The 17,664-nt window shown below is 40.9% G+C and overlaps 1 protein-coding gene across 12 annotated transcripts in view; it reads left to right on the plus strand.

Annotated features, from left to right (window-relative positions):
* The window catches only part of TERT (telomerase reverse transcriptase), a 292,351-nt gene that overhangs the window by 245,904 nt on the left and 28,783 nt on the right, over positions 1 to 17,664 (plus strand). For 8 of the 12 annotated variants that reach the window (XR_011920876.1, XM_072411989.1, XM_072411988.1 and 5 more), the window contains one exon: positions 15,937 to 15,998. The exons of 3 other annotated variants lie outside the window; for them this stretch is intronic. Coding sequence is in view for 8 of the 9 variants with exons in the window: in XM_072411989.1 (XP_072268090.1) it covers positions 15,937 to 15,998 (62 nt within the window). In the remaining variant the exon portion in view is untranslated. Of the gene's footprint in view, positions 1 to 15,936; positions 16,203 to 17,664 lie in introns of those variants that run through there. One more of the 12 variants, XM_072411995.1, reaches the window with a different exon arrangement.

A 17,664-nucleotide genomic window follows, 5' to 3' on the forward strand; every position in this document is an offset into this window, starting at 1 on the left:
TCTATCGTGTGTACGGTCGTTCAGTGATTGTCCATGGTCTGAGCATGCGCGGTGAACGAACGTTCGCTCACTTCCTGTGGTGCACATCACTTCCTGTATCGTTCAAACGATCGCATCTATCGTGTGTACAATATCTTTGAACTATCTTTGAGCAGATATCGTGCAGGGTCGTTCGTTTACCAACAATAAAAATTGGAAGTGTGTACGCAGCTTTAGCCCCATTGTATATTAGTAATATTTATTTTTATTAATTTACATTGTGTTGACATATTTGACTTTATATATATATATATAAACACTGGGCAATATGCAGCAGAGAAGCTCACAGTCTATTTATTATTCTGTTAACTATTTAAAAGGAGCTGAACTCTGGAAGATCTGGTCAAATAGACAGGTCAAAATAGTCATCAGCAAGGGCTAGTCTTAAGCGTTGTCTTTCCCCTACATGTCTGGGTGGAGGTGACATCAGTCCATACCATAACATTTATCTCTAACACCAAATTGAATTCCTATCTCTGACACACAATCAAATGTGGTTTGAATGTTGGTAAAAGCTCTTTTACCATGTCAATTTGTAAACCCCATAGCATATAAGTAATATCCATTTTTATTCATTCACATTGTGTTGACATTTTTGATTTAAAAAAAACACTGGGCCATTATATGCAACAGAGGCGCTCAGTCTGTTAACCTACTGAACAGTTCATTCCTTTCCAGTTTTAAATGTCTAAAAGAGGTACATTGTTTTTCATGAACCTTTATTGTACAGTAAAATATAGAATTCCTTCATTTTTGCCTTTTGCCTGTCTTTTTTTTTTCAGAGTTTAGTTCCTTTTACATTTTCAACTGATTAATTAGCCCTCTAGCAGTATTCCTGAGTGTGACTCGGGGTGGATTTTACCTGCAAAAAACAGTAATCCCAAGTCACACTCAGGGTTACATAAAACATTAAAAAAAAACACATAACTTGTTCCATTCTACTCCCCCGGCATCCTGCTTTTGGTGTCCAAAAGGAGGAGCAGCGGGAAATTCACCCTGCTGCGCGCTCTCCCCCTTCCCTTGCATTATGATCGCTCATGGTTCATCGTCCATGGATCCCCCAGGACAGATCCACGGACGATGAATGACCTGGGCTGTACACACGCCAGATTCTCGCCCGATATCTGGCCGATGCCGATTATCGGGCGAGAAAAATTTGACCTGTGTACGCAGCTTAACTAATATTTAGCTTTGCAGGGCATAATGTAAATATTTCAGCACTTACCTGATTATGATGAGGTAATAGATGACAATGGAGGGAACCAGCCAGCAGATCTTTCTATCTATCTACCACTATATTTTCTACAAAGAAGATTAGAGTTGGTGACAGCTGAATATAAAGGTCGTCATATTCATCTGTAAAAAAGAAAATCCGAGACTGGGAACTCACATTTTTTGCAGCGACATCGAATGTAATTTCTCGATCCAGATCTTCAGACCAAACTATAACTCGCTGCGATTTCAGGAATAGGAATGAGGGAGATTCCAATCTGTACTTACCTACTATATAGCGAAACCACATGAAAGGGATTGTGCTTGGAGGAATCAGCAGGGAAAGAAGACCCTGTTGAGCTCGAGTCCAGTCTGGCATCTAGAGCTGGGGAATGGGAGGAGGAGGCGGTGGGCTCTGAGAAGAAGTGTGGATGGCATTAGTGTCTTCCATCCAAAGTTAGGTACTGGGCAGGCAGCAGCATCATTTACAGCAGGAGGACGAGGCGGTGGGCTCTGAGACAGATCGTGGACTACATTAGTATCTTGCATCTACGGTTGGGTACTGGGAAAGTGGCAGCAGTAACAGGTAGTTGGAGGCGTTGGTCCCTGGTACGGAGCGTGGACCACATTGGAGGTTGAGGCTATAAACTCTATGGACAGTGTAGAAGCTGTATCTAATTGCGACATTAATGGATTAAAAATAAACAGAAAATTTTCAGTATTTCTGTAATAAAATACAGAGAATTATTTCTGATACCACTTGCTACCTATCAAAATAAACAGAATAAATTCTGTGTTTCTGTAAAAAAAAAAAATACAGATATTTATTTTTGATAGCACTTGCTATCCATCCAAAAGGACAGAAAAATGTATGTATTTCTCTAAAAAAAATACAAATTTCTTAATTATGAATCACACAGCTCCATTACAAGTGATATAGGCCTCAAAGTAGATAAAGGCAGAGGGCTCTGAGGGGGCTGCTCGGTAAAAAAATATTTGCCAGTTACACAGCTCCATATCAAGTTATAAACCTCAGAGAAAGAGTAGAGGTAAAGGGCCACTAGGGTGAGGAGTAGAAGGAGATGCCGAAAAGCTGTGAACGTGCTCTTCTTATCTTGATGTCCTTGCAGCAGTTGACGACTAATCAGTACAATCTGCAGAGGGGGTGTTAAAGTCATTGCCGATCCAAGCCTTATTCATTTTAATAAAAGTGATTTATAAATATATATATATATATATATAGATATATATGTATGTGTATATATGTGTGTGTATATATATATATATATATATATATGATTATTTATAGGTCAATTTTATGGGGGAGGGGGTTGACACACAAAATGCCAGTGCGCTGTGTTGTATGCAGCACTTTTCTTCAGTGGTGACGCTTGTAATATGCAGCACAGTATACAAACTATATAATGCAGTATACACTGCGTCTGTGTCTGTCACTCAGTACAAGTGTGATACTGTGCACGCAGTCAGCGAGGGGACCCTGCCTCTGGCTGCGTGTATGTAACACACTAGCCTTCTAGCTTCTAGCCTTCTATCTATCTATCTAGCTATTTTTCTAGCAAACAGTGAAACACTCTTCCTATCTGAGTACAGTAGATTTCAGGACTGCACAAATACAGTACAATCCAACAATCTATCTGACTAATAGTGTGAGTGTGGCACAATCTAACAAAGTAAAGCACTTTTTTTTCACTTGACAAAGAAAGCAAGCCAAGCAGCACAGAGAGGTTGTGTTGCTATCAGCAAAATCTCTGTCAGGAGTGGGAAATGCAGGCACACCTTCGCCTTATATAGGCCAATGGCTTCCTGTGTGGCATGCAGTGACAGACAGCCAATTCGGGTCGAACATAAGGACGACCCGAATTCGAACAACAACACTAGTGGAAAGCATGTACCTGAGAATAAAATGTGTATTGAGTTTCTAATAGAAAATAGTCGCTCCACACGTCATGCAATTGTAGAGATTCCACAAAATCAGTCAAATACCTTTTTTTTCTTTTTTTGATGTTCTGATTTCCAATTTTATTAACTACTCATCCTTTCATGACTTCCTATCTTCTAAAAGGTTCATATCCATATTAAAGTTCCCCCCCCCTCCATCTGATAGGTATTGGGATCTTGAGACGTATAACTAATCAGATACTGAAAAAAAATTTGCAGTTGGGGAGTTAAGGGCATATTTTATCTGCCATTTCTAGCACTAGTTTGACTAATCTTCCATCCTGATCTGCTATACATTCCACTATTTTGCTTTGTAATCGTCTATTTATTAGGGTCAAAACTCCAGCTTTTCTATCAATAGCTGGTGATCCACACACTTCGCCTACCCACAATTTTCGCATTTTACCAAAATCCAATGTATCTAAATGAGTTTCTTGTAGTAGTGCTATGTCTGTTTTCATTCTCTTTAAATGTCACAGTATTGCCATTCTTTTACATGGTGATCCTTAACCTTTAATATTCCATGATACTATTTTTTTGGACATGGCATTGTCCTAAATGGCTCCAATCCTCTTCCTTTGTCACATTTTTCCACACACATTATCAGATCTATTATTAAGGATTCTTTAGTCCATCCTGGACTGTAGGTATCCTATCAATTTGAAGACCAGAAAACTTAGTCTTCTTCATACCCTCTTTAAGCATTGATACTCCAAATAACTCTGCAAACCTGCTCTCCAGTGTTTCAATAAACTATTAAGCAGACGTTTAAATCAATCTTTCAACACAGTGCCATACTTTTTCAGATATGTTTTGTTAAAACAAACATTTTATCTATATTTAGAACTTCCTTTTTTGAAACATGAAAACAATAAACATTTTTACCTTTTTGTTAAGTGAAAGCTCATCCCCTTCAGGAGACATTTATATACACACTTTTTTCTCTTTTCCTTCCTTCTTTTTCCTCAAAAATAAAACAGTGACTTAATATTTATAAACTAAATTTTAGTGTGCTACCAAAACCTAGAGTGCTACCAAAGATAAATAAAATAATTATTTCCTATTACCTGTCAATAGTCTCTCACATTAATCATCATAGGATAGTAAGAAATTTTCATTGCAAGGTCCAGCCTACTGAAAACAGAAAAAAGATTTCATTTCTGTTTAACTCTGTTTTTTTTTGTCCCACCGTTTTACGGAAAATATACTTTTCTGTTGTTTTCTGCGTTTTAGAACTTGGACCCGTTAGTGACTGTCTTCCTTGCAATTGTGTCATCTCTTCCTGCAACCCTTTTCTTGAAGTCTTTGGTGATTCCTGGAGTAACTCCTTAAAATACACCATTGCATTCTCTGCTGAAGTGAATGTATGATTGTATCCTTGTAGACTTCCAATATGTAATATAGCTGGGTACGCTAAAGTAAAATGGATTTTATTACGAAACAGTTCTGAGCACACTGCCTTAACATTTTTCTGTTTACCTGATATCTCCACAGTGTAATCAGCAAATAACAATATTGGATATTCATTCAAGTTTGTACATTCAAGTTTGTACATTCATTGAGTATAGTAGATATAACAGCTAAACCCTTAGCATGGGGGATGCTGTTATATAACGCTTCTACATCAATTACGACAAGAATAGTATCTTGTGGTATTTGAATGTTGTTAGTAAATTTCAAGAGCTCAATCGTATCCTTTACATACGCTGGAAGTTGAACAACCAGGGGTCTATGAATAGAATCCACAAATTTGTTTGCGTTTGATGCAATTGAATTAATCCCCATTACAATTGGGTGTCTGGTGGGGTGATGAACACTTTTATGTACTTTGGGAAGGGCATAAAATGTTGGAGATGGATAAATAGTCCTATGTAGGTTTATCAATCACGTCTTGATCTAAAGCATTTCTTAATAGGATATTAAACTCATTTTTGATCAGGTCGATGTTTGTTTTAGATTTAGGAGTATACCATGCCGAATTTTGTCAAGACAATGTTAAGACATAAATTTCTGTATTGGTTAGTATTTAAAACTACTATTTCCTCCCTTATCCGGCACATGCGCATGCGCCGTCTCTGGCGCATGCGCATGGATAAACACATCCTAATAGGATGAGCACATTTAGGGGGGATCAGGCAAGGCAGCAGTCCCTGCTCGGAAGGCTGCCGTCTGACCCACCCTGACTACTATACCACCACAAGTATACTCTTATGAAAGGTAACATTTAACTCAATATTGATCATAACTCCTGCAAGTAGAAAATAACTTTAATACTCCTCCCATATACATGATTAATATGTATTTTATTTTATATATGTACTTTAAGAGTTGAAACTTCTCTATATGCACAAATTCTCCTAACAACATGTTGGAGTATACCTACTCATATAAGGTAGATTTATACCTATTAAGTTTACTAGTATGGAATAAGAATGGTTAGCACAAATATTCCATCAATATAATTAAAGTATTTTTCACTTTTTAGAGTGCACATAAGTACTAAGGCAAGAATATATGACAGTTCAAATTTGAAGACATAGGAATACTTTGCAGGTATGCCCCTTAATGGATAATATACATATTGTCCAGATTATTGAAAATATTAGAATAACACTTGATACTTTATTGCAATACTTTATAGATTTCAGACGTTGTACCGCCTGGCTCAACATATTATATAAGCAGTAATTTTTTTTTTTTATATTTTTTATTTTTATTTAGCAACCAGGTAAATATACGTTTCAATCGTGCGGTAAATAACAACAGAATTTGTACATCCAATCCTGCATCATGCTACTGATAGACACCCCAGTTAGTTCCTTTATAATATACGCAACCTGGGACCAGAATGAAGATAACAGGGGACATTCCCAAAAAATGTGAAGCAGACTACCCACTTCGATCCCACATCTCCAGCATCTATTATCCATCTGCGGATAAATCTTTCCTAAAAGAGATGGTACCCTTATACTCTCTGGTCAACAGTTTTTATTTTACTTCTTGATAGGAGTTGCTGATTGATGCTTTATGGCCAAAATAAAAAAAAGGTGCTCCACCTACTCCGGTGTAAAATGTAATGTATATATATATTAAGGTAATAAAATAATAAAGTATAATTATATTTTTTATATTACATATATATATTATATTATAATTATAATATAATTATATTATATATTATAATATATTATAATATACATTAATGTATAATGTAATATGCAAATCTCTTTCCCATTTAGCAATAAAAGGTAAAGAGGCAGGGGCTGATCCTTCCAACAACAGCTGATGTGCCGAAGAGAGTATACCACGCAATGGGCCCACTCCAATACAAATAGACTCTAGGCTAGATAATGACTGGTCAAAATGGGCAAGAGGTAGGAGGAAATTCAGCAAATATGTAAATTGTAATGCTTTTCAGTCCCCTTAGTGGGGGAGAGTATTCTGAATGTACTGTTTCCAACGGTAACCAGCCAGAGCTGCTCAAAAAATGCTGAGCCCAAACCCCATGGATGTCCCAACATTGGGGACATTGGAGATGGGTACACTTGTAACCCCATTGCCCTGAAATATTTCCTAGACACACGTAATGTTGGCCCTGATAAGAGGATGTTGGAACTCACCACCCAGAGCCTCAAAAAGTAACCATGAAGCTAACGGAAATGGTGACATTGCCTCCTCTAAGTACACCCACGGTTTCTGATCCCCATGCCTGCACTAGTCAATCAAACGCAACAAATGTACTGCCTGTTGGTACAGGATCGGGTCAGGGAAAGCCATCCCACCCTGAACTTTGGGTAAACGTAGGATCTCTTTATGTAGACGAGGGGCATCTCCCCCCGAGACAAACTGAGGAAACTCCCCCCTAAACCTGTACAGCATAGAACGGGGCAATTGAACCGGAAGAGTTTGCAAAAGATATAATAAACGATAATAATATAATAATATTATACTGACTAATAATATAATAAACGAGGCATAACGTTCATCTTAAGAACATTACATCTACTGAACCAAGAAAAAGTATGCTGTTTCCAGCACTGAAAATCTCTCCTTATAGAGTTCAGTAGTGTCAGAAAGTTCATATTCACTAGATTCCCTAGATACGTGATGGCCCTTTTAGCCCATTTAAAAGGGAAAAGGGTGATATTTCATTGATAAATCTGCGAGAGTGACCAACAATGCTTCATATTTTTGAAGGTTAATTTTTTATTTGGATAATTGTGCATCTCGGTCAGTAAATTAGGGAGGGATGTCCTGGGTGAAGTGATAAAAAAGTAGGTCGTCAGCATAGGCTGCCACCTTATGCTCTTGACTAGAGATGAGTGAATTTCTCAAAAATTCGATTCGACCGGTTCGCCGAATTTTTCAAAAAGATTTGCTTCGATCCTAATTTATTTGTGCCGAATTGCATTAAAAAACGTCTATTTCCGGCCTGCAGAGAGCCTTGATAGTGGTGTAGAACACTGTGCCTTGCAGTAACACGCATAGGGAGTCTGCTGTGGTAGTGAAATTATACTGTGAGTCAGTATGACATGCAGATGACAGGCGTCGCTATTAGAATCACTGCACACTTCACTTATTTGGGCAGTCATGGGGCCGAAACTGACCAAATAATTCAAGTATGAACTCAGCCTTACAGGTCCATGTTAGCGTCAAGAAGTAGCGCACTCCTTTTACACCCTTGTTAGCTGATTCCACATAGATGTCTGCAGATCCTGTCTCTATTAATCGCTTATACAAGTAGAGCCCCCCCGTCAGAGTAGAGAGGGTGTCAGCACTAAGTTTGTGTTGACGTCACTGATTATTTTGCCTTTCCTCTGATCCATCAGAACTATAACCCACAAAAAACAGATCCTGTCTGTGGAGCATATGCCTTCACTCGGTCAGCATTTGCTCAATAATCCATCAGTATTGCTAATGCCAAAAAAAACAGGAGTGGATCCAAAACAAAGATGACACGTGAATGGAATATTTGCATGTCTTCTGTGTTTTGTACCCACTCCTGCTTTTGGCTACCAAATCATAAGCCAATTCTGATGGGACCATAAAGGCCTTACAGCTGCTACACAGACAGGATTCCTTATGTATCTCTTTTTTTCTTCCTTCTGACAGATCAGAAGAAGGGTCAAATAAATAGTGATGTCATCCAGGCCAAAAAGGCAAAATAGTGGCCCAGTCATGGAGTGGGGAGGGTGGGAGAACAGCTTGAAAAGTCCACAGAGTGGCACAATGACATAGTGGTTAGGTGGAAGCAGCATGAGGAAACCACTGAGTCTGGAGGTGGCAGCAGCATCAGGAGGCCACAGAATGGCACAATGACAGTGTGGAGTTGGCAACAGCATCAGGAGGCCCCAGAGTGGCACAATGACAGAGTGTGGAGGTGGCGGCAGCCGCATCAGGCAGAGACCACAGAATGGCACAATGAAAGTGTGGAGTTGGCGACTGCATCAGGAGGCTACAGAGTGGCACAACGACTGAGTCTGGAGGTGGCGGCAGCATCAGGAGGACACCACAGAGTGGCAAGGTGACATAGTGTGGAGATGGCAGCAGCATCAGGAGGATACCACAGAGTGGCAAGGTGACATAGTGTGGAGATGGCAGAAGCAGCAGCAGCAGCATCAGGAGGATACCACAGAGTGGCAAGGTGACATAGTGTGGAGATGGTAGAAGCAGCATCAGGAGACCACAAAGTGACCTGGTGACAGAGTGGGGCGCTCAGTGGCAATACCAGTAGACGAAGGTGGGTGAAAGAAGGAGCACTTGTCATCTGATGTGTTGCATCAGGCGGGGACTTGACTCCGAGGGGTCTCGCTTCTGGCTCCAAGCGCCTGGTGCACGCCGGGTGCGACAACGCTCCGAGGACATTGACAGGTGGGGAGTTTAACTGGGGCGGTACACCTGTTAAACAGTAATGCAGGTGTCCTAAGGCAAGCTCAGGGAGGACAGAAACCTCCCGTAGAGCAGAAGGGCAAAAGCTTGCTTGGTCTTGATCTTCAGTATGAATACAGACCGTGAAAGTGGGGCCTCTTGATCCTTGCTACTTTTGGGTCAGGAGAAGGAGGTGTCAGAAAATTTACCACAGGGATAACTGGCCACAGAGTGGCACAATGGCAGAGTCTGGAGGTGGCGACAGCATCAGGAGCCTACAGAGTGGCAAAATGACAGAGTGTGGAGGTGGCAGCAGCATGAGTCGGCCACACAGTGGCACAATGACAGAGTCTGGAGGTGGCGACAGCATCAGGAGGCCACAGAGTGGCACAATGACATATTGTGGAGGTGGCGGCAGCATCAGGAGGCTACAGAGTGGCACAATGACAAAGTCTGGAGGTGGCGACAGCATCAGGAGGCCACTGAGTGGCACAATGACATAGTGTGGAGGTGGGGTAAGCATCAGGAGGCCACAGAGTGGCACAATGACATAGTGTGGAGGTGGCGGCAGCATCAGGAGGCCACAGAGTGGCACAATGACATAGTGTGGAGGTGGCGGCAGCAGCAGGAGGCTACAGAGTGGCACAATGACAGAGTGTGGAGGTGCCAGCAGCATGAGTTGGCCACAGAGTGGCACAATGATAGAGTCTGGAGGTGACGAATGCATCAGGAGGACACAGAGTGTCACAATGACATAGTGTGGAGGTGGCGACAGCATCAGAAGGCCACAGAGTGGCACAATGACAGTCTGGAGGTGGCGACAGCATCAGGAGGCCACAGAGTGGCACAATGACAGAGTCTGGAGGTGGCGACAGCATCAGGAGGCCACAGAGTGGCACAAGGCTATACATTGCCTTTGCTTCAATGTCCTCCTCCTCCTCCAGTTCATGTGGTTGTGAGATCTAGGCGCCACAGTCCCTTGACCAGCCAGATTTACCAGCATCTGTTCCAGGACATGAAGCAGTGGAATGACGTTGTTCATCCCGTAGTCCTGGCAACTGACAAATAACGTGGCCTCCTCAAAGGGCCTGAGCAAACGGCAGGTGTCATGCATGAGCTGCCACTGGCTGACATCAAAGTTACACATGATAGTACTCCTATCCGCTTGGATCATCAAGAATTCGTCGATGGCCTTTCTCTGTTCGTATAGCCGGTCCAACTATGGAGGGTGGAATTCCAACGGGTGGAAACGGCGCATATCAGCCTATGTTAGGGGATGCCGTTCTGCCGCTGCAGCTCAAGGAGGGTGTGCCTTGCAGTGTACGAGTGGCTGAAGTGCATGCAAAATTTCCTGGCCATTTTTATGATGTCTTGCAGATGGGTGGAAGACTTCAGGAACCGCTTGACAACCAGATTGAAGACGTGTGCCATGCAGGGTGCATGGCTCAGCCTGCTTTAATGCAGCGCAGACATAATGTTCTACCCGTTGTCGGTCACCATGGTTCTGATTTTGAGTTGTCGCGGAGAAAGCCATGATTCGATCTCTTGATGAATCACGTGGAGCAGTTCCTCCCCTGTGTGACTTCATTCCCCCAGGCAAACCAGGTGCAGAACAGCGTGACACCGCCGTGCCCTGCACATGTGGTATGCTGGAGGGGCACTGAAAATTGTCCCTGCAGTGAAGGCTGAGGACACGGTGGAGGATGAGGAGGCAAATGTTGTCCCAGGACCAGCGGCGTGAGAACCTGGAGGCGGAAGCGATGTCACCTGGCCAAGTTGCTGGTGTGGCTGTGCAGGAATCACATTCACCCAGTGGGCCGTAAAGGACATGTATTGTCCCTGACTGTTACAGCTCCACACATCGGCACTGCCGTGCACTTTGGCAGACACCGACAGGCTCAAGGACTGGCCCACCTTCTGTTCAAACATATTTGTGCAGGGCTGGTACTGCCTTTTCTGCAAAGAAATGACGGCTTGGGGGCTCCACCTCGGCTCGGCACAAGCTAAGGTGCAGAGTCCACCACTTGGAAAGGGAGGGACTGTAGCCCCAGCAACTTGGACAGGAGCACATTCAGCTTCTGCGCCATTGGATGAGTGCATGCATACTGTTGTCTCTTGGCAATCGCTTCCGTGATCGATTGCTGACGGAATGACTGACGAGGAGTAGGAGGAGCAGGAGCATCTGAACCAGCAGAAGATGGAAATGGCATACAGCTCCCTTCGGCTGAGGTGGTGGAGCCTTGACTGCCTGAAAGCCGGTGCATGCCACTACTGGGTGATGCAGCGGGTTGCTGCGGCAGGCTGGACCACCACATCGGAGCCACGGTTCTCCCAGGCCACTTTATGGTGACACTGCATATGTTGACGCAGGGCCGTGGTGCCAACATTGGCACCCTGGCCACGCTTCACCTTCTGCCCACATATTCTACATATGGCCATGTTACCCTCCTCTGGCGGCTTAACAAAAAACTGCCACACCGCCGAGTAGGTGATTTTTCGCACTGATTGACTGCTACCGCCGCTGCCTCCGTGAACTGAGAATAAATTTGTATTTTTGTACTGAAATACGTCACTAAACGCTTTGACCACAAATAGCTGCAACAATGGCTATTTGGATCCCCAAATAATCTTTCACTGCACTTGTAAAAACCTTTTCTAGCACTGTCCCTAACGCCTTCTGACATCTCTCCCTGCACTGAGATGCTGTGAAATGATTCCTCCCTATCCTTTTCCTGCACTTGTAAATCGCTTTTCTAGCACTGTTCTTAGTGCCTTCTGACGTCTCTCCCTGCACTAAGATGCTGTGAAATGATTCCTCCCTATCCATTCCCTGCACTTGTAAATCGCTTTTCTAGCACTGTCCCTAGCGCCTTCTGACGTCTCTCCCTGCACTAAGATGCTGTGAAATGATTCCTCCCTATCCATTCCCTGCACTTGTAAATCGCTTTTCTAGCACTGTCCCTAGCACCTTCTGACGTCTCTCCCTGCACTAAGATGCTGTGAAATGATTCCTCCCTATCCATTCCCTGCACTTGTAAATCGCTTTTCTAGCACTGTCCCTAGCACCTTCTGACGTCTCTCCCTGCACTAAGAGATGCTGTGAAATGATTCCTCCCTATCCTTTCCCTGCACTTATAAATCATTTTTTCAGTTTTTTTATCACAATAAGGTTTCTCCTAACACCTGCACACGTCTCTCCCTAGCGCCTGCACACGTCTCTCCCTGCACTCAGAACGCTGTAAAATGTCTTAATCCAAGATGGCTGAGGCTATTTAAAGGGGTGTGACATCACAGGGCTGGCTGGCTGCTGATTGGCTGCATGCATGGCATTATGGGTCATCCCACCTTCCTAGAGTTCCTTGCCCCATGTCCTCACAGATGTAGCCGCCATTTTAAGAAAAATCGGAAAGGAGGAAATTCGGATTCGTTGCAAATTTAATTTTTTCTGAAATTCAGATCGAATTCCACTTCGTCAGCTTCGATTCGGTCATCTCTACTCTTGACGTTTCACATTCATCCCTGTACATTGGAATTACCGTGTACATGATGGCGAAAGGACTCTAATATAAGAATAAAGAGAAGAGGGGACAATGGACACCCTTGTCATGTGCCGTTGCTGATCGAAAACAGCCGAGAAAGAAAATTATTCACTTTAATTTGGGCCGTAGGGGCAGAATATAATGCTAATATCCACCGGACCAAAGGGGAAGGAAGCCCTATGTGCATGAGAGACAGGAATTCCCAGTTTACCCTGTCAAACGCCTTTTCTGGACACCTGAAAAAAGCAACGCAGGAATCTGGTGGAAGCGTACATATTCAGTTAGATTTAAGGTCCTAATGGTGTTGTCACGCGCTTCATGTCCTGGCAGGAATTCCCTCTGATCCGGGTGGATAATGGATTGGAGTACAGGCGTGAGACAGCTGGCAATTATTACTGCTAAACAATTTAGGGGTGCAGCTGAGGTGGGAAATTGGGCGATAACTGCCACATACATTGGGGTCTTTCCCCAGCTTAAGAATAACAGAAACATGGGCATAGGGTATCTCTCGGTGGTTTTGTCCCTCGGGCTAGGGCATTAAATGTTTCCAGAAAATACTTGGAAAGACTAGGCAAGAAGCACTTATAATATTTAAGCGATAGTCTATCGGGCCCAGGAGCCGTTCCGCGGCCGCTCCGGAAATGGCTCTGGACAGCTCTTCTGCTGTAATTGGAGCACCTAGTGATTCAACTAACTCTTCAGGGATAGTAGGTAATCTCGAAGACTGTAAATATGCTCGTATCAAATCCTGCTTCATAGACACACACCCAGGGGACCGACCTTTATCCAAATTATACCTCATACCTCAAAAAAGAATGAAATTTTTTCGCTATGTCTGGGGTGGAGAGAACCACCTGACCCCTCGCCGAAGCAGAGCTTGGCATAAACACCCTGGCTCTCTTTTCCCTGTTTTGGCCAGTGCTTTTCCACATTTATTGGGATATTCATATCAGAACCCTTGATATTTAGTGATCATATATTTCATTTTGAAACGGTAAATTTCTTTTATTCGTTCCCTTAAGTATGATCAGCTGTTCTACGTCTGGGGACTGTTACTGTTTATTGGACACCTCTAATTCATGCAACTCTAGAAATAATTGATTAGGTTTGGCATCTTATGCTTATGGCCTTGCTGTATAAAAAGACCCCTGATGTAGCATTTATGTGCTTCCTATACAGACATGGGGCTAGACACTGATGAATTATTTAGTTCAACAAAGATGTTGATTAAATATTATCATGCACCTCAACAGACTCCAAAAGTGATTCATTTAACTTCCAAGAGTAAGTTTTAGGGATGTCAGGTGCTGCCTGCAACACTACCGACACTGGCGCATGGTCTGAAATAGTAATCTCCCCAATGGTAGATGCTAGAACCATAGGAACAACATGATGCTGAGTTACAAAAAAGTAAATCCTAGAATACGATTTATGCATTGCCGAATAAAACGTATAATCTTTCTCAGACGGATTTAAGATCCGCCAAATATCAACCAGCTGATAAGAATGCAGTAAACATTTGACTCTACTGAAGTACCTTTTATATGCATCCAAGTCAGGTGAGAGGGCTATGTTAAATTCTCCTCCTATAATTAAAGTACCTTCTGCAAAATCTGCAAACAGATCAAGGACCCTTTCCAAAAAAGCAATTTAGTCAGTATTAGGGGCGTAAACGTTTACAAATGTGAATTTGTGAACGCCAATTAAAATTTTCACAAACAATTTCCAACACATTTCGCTCTAACTGGACTTCTTCAGGGGATTATTTTTGAGAACTCATAACTACAAGCAATACATAAAATATAGTACAATTAGTATGCCAAAATCCAGCGCTTAGGTGTCATATAACATTTCCAGATATAACTATAAAGTTAGTTTTCAATTGTAAATCCTAGTTTGTATCAATTGTATGACCTAGTTGTAATATAAGATCACCAATTAAAGAATAAAAGTAAAATAAAATAAAATGAAATGGTAGTCCACTCACTTGTGTCTTTTGATAACGTCTATTTAAAAACACCATGTAACACTGTGATTTGAGGTGGGTCAATTAATATAGTGCATTAATGGTGAATCTTGGGACAAAAAGGAATATCAATTAATTTCAGAGCGTTTTTGATGCTATAATCGAAGTTAATGTCAATAAAGCCCCCTTTATAATTTGTTGTTTGTTATAATATACAGGATGTCATGTGACTATGTGATAGATACAATCTTTTTATTGCGTATGTATACTGATTGTATGATGTATTATCATAATTTCCAAGGTTTCCCAACGTGTCGGGGTTTAAGGTACTAAAACTAACAACATATTGTAAGAAATATTCAGCACTAATGATGCCACTGACTAATTTTGAAGAAAAAAGACCCCGCCCCACTGTATGAATATAATACAGCTGGAGGAAGGGAATTCAGTAAGTTAAACCTCTTTCTCTCCTTCTTCATAGTAATAAATACATGTACTACAGAGTCCAAAATAGTTTATTACTGGATACATTGAACATTGTGTATGATTAGGAAAACTTTTTTGTTAATTAGCTAATAGCAAAATAGCACTGGATTTTATTATAACAAATCAGATACCACATCACTACATATCGAGATTAGATTTATATATACATATTGCACAATATAAGGTACTGACATACATAAAATTCCCACATTGTGCAGGGGCACCCAAATGTTTATTGACTATGCATTATTTTATATTTCTGATATGACCTACCACTATTATGGTATTTCTATATACAAGTATATATGATATTCATGATCATTTCCGTTTACACTTTATTGTACATACACTCTGACTCTCCTTGCACATCCCCTGATGAAGCCTTCTGGCGAAACCCCTCGGATTTGAGATCTTTTTGAGCTTTGTACATCTCTGTTGCATCATTTAGTCAGACTACTTTCTATTTAGTAAGCGAGGCATATCCCTACGAATATAGAATTGAGGGATGCCCTTATAGTTCAATTTATTTGTGATTGTACTATGTTTGCTCCTACAGTGATTAATGAAGTTTGTGTCACTAATTTTGTACTTATTTGAAAAATACACTTCAAGCTTTTCCCCCCAAAAAACCCTGCTTCTTTCCTACTTCTTTCGTATTTTGACTCATTACAGGGTTGGTTGCTTTACCGCTCATATTATAGGTTGGGCCTCTTTCTCTATTTTCTTGGTATATATAAAAATATATTTAAAGATATATATTTAACAGTAAATTTGTAAAAAGAAAAAATATAGTACCATATACTTATGTTTACAATGTAAAACCTATGTTATATATAATATATAACTTATGTTTGTATTAAACTGTAGATAAACCGCCTTCAAACTGTGTATATCAATGTTTACAAGATATTATTACTCCAGGCTCACAGGTATGTTAGGAACTACATCATTCTTTTATGTGTAGAATATTAACTGAATGTTACTTTTTTACGGCACAATTTTATTGGACTTTTCACGTGTAGCCTCAGAGTCTGTATTAATTATTTTGCCTCTCAGCACCCTTTACTCAGTGAGACATATCCCATCTTCTGTGCAACAGTAAACCACCGGATTCTCAGATTGGGTTATTACAGGGCTCGCTACTGTTTCAGCAAGCATTCAAGAGTGTGTGGGTCTGTGCACTTGGCATAATAAATGCAATGCCGCTGTTGAATACTTGCACTACCAGGTATCTGCTTGCGCCTCCTGTTTGATACCAGAAGACTGGCCAGGTTGACAGACCTTTACATCAAAATGTGCTGAATGCAATTGTGTTTGATGTAAATACAATGCCCAAACACAATTCCTTCCTCTGAGCTGCATTTTTTGTCCATAATGACTGGAAACTTTAGGTGTGACCACTGCTAAGTGTTCTGATATGCACTCATTTTTTGTATTCAAGTTGCTGGAGCATACTACTGTCATTTGTCCAGATGACAGGAAGCAGCATTTTTCATTCCCTCCAAGGGCTATTACCTAAATTATTGTAATTTTCATAGCAAAAAAAGTTCTTTAATTATTTACAGAAGGTACATGACATAGTAGTTTACATAATCCTTGGGCATATTCATATTAGATAAATATAGTATACAACTAACCCTTGTTTACAAAATGAGTTTCATAGGTAACGGTTTAATTTAGGCCTTGGAGTATGGTAGTGTTTAAGCAATAAATCTTTTAGTGGATTAGGTTTTACACTGCAAAATTAGTATATTAAAGACACCACTGCAGAACTGTTTAGGTATTAAAACTAGGGCAAGGAAAGTTTAGTACTTACTACCATTTTTTGTTAGATAAATATGCTCATTAATCCTTCAATATACTGGTCTGGTTTTTCCAAATGTAATCAGGAATAAAATAAAAAGAAGAAGAAGAGAAAGATAGTCTCTACGGCAACATGCTAAAAATTATTTAATATAGATTGTGGTCCCGGGCTTAACACAGATCAACTATGCTAATGCCCTGGCTAGACAACGAAATCCTATGTTCACTAATAGTGAATACTACCAATGTTAAGGAAAATCACATGGAATTGTAAATACGCTTAACAATGTAAATCTCAAAGCCTGACGCGTTTTGCTCAAGAGAGCTTCCTTAGGGGATTTCTTGAGATTAGGTGAACTATTAGAAATAATAATATACAGTACAAATATTCTATTAGAAAAATGATTGAAACACTTAACATAATTGATAAAGAGAAATAGCAATTTGTTATAACATTTGTTAACGCTAGGTTACAAAAAGCATGAACTATATTAGAAGATGCTGATAAGTGAATATTGTATTACATAGAAACATCAAAACTAATGTCAGAAAGTCCCAATATTTGAAAAGAGTAATCTATAAACTTTACACTTACTTGTTAAGACAAGAATGTATAGGATTGGTCATGGGATGTTGAATATGGTGCAAAGAGAGAGAACTGCATCTGCTAGGACAGAATTGTCCTATGTAGGACAGCTTGTTTAGGAATGTGAGAGCCTTAAAGGGTTAGTTTATATTTATCACAATCCAATGTACACCACTACCTGACTTCAATTCATTCAATATACAGGA

Source organism: Pyxicephalus adspersus, chromosome 5 (genome assembly GCF_032062135.1).
Source record: "Pyxicephalus adspersus chromosome 5, UCB_Pads_2.0, whole genome shotgun sequence".
Classification (NCBI taxonomy): Eukaryota; Metazoa; Chordata; class Amphibia; order Anura; family Pyxicephalidae; genus Pyxicephalus; species Pyxicephalus adspersus.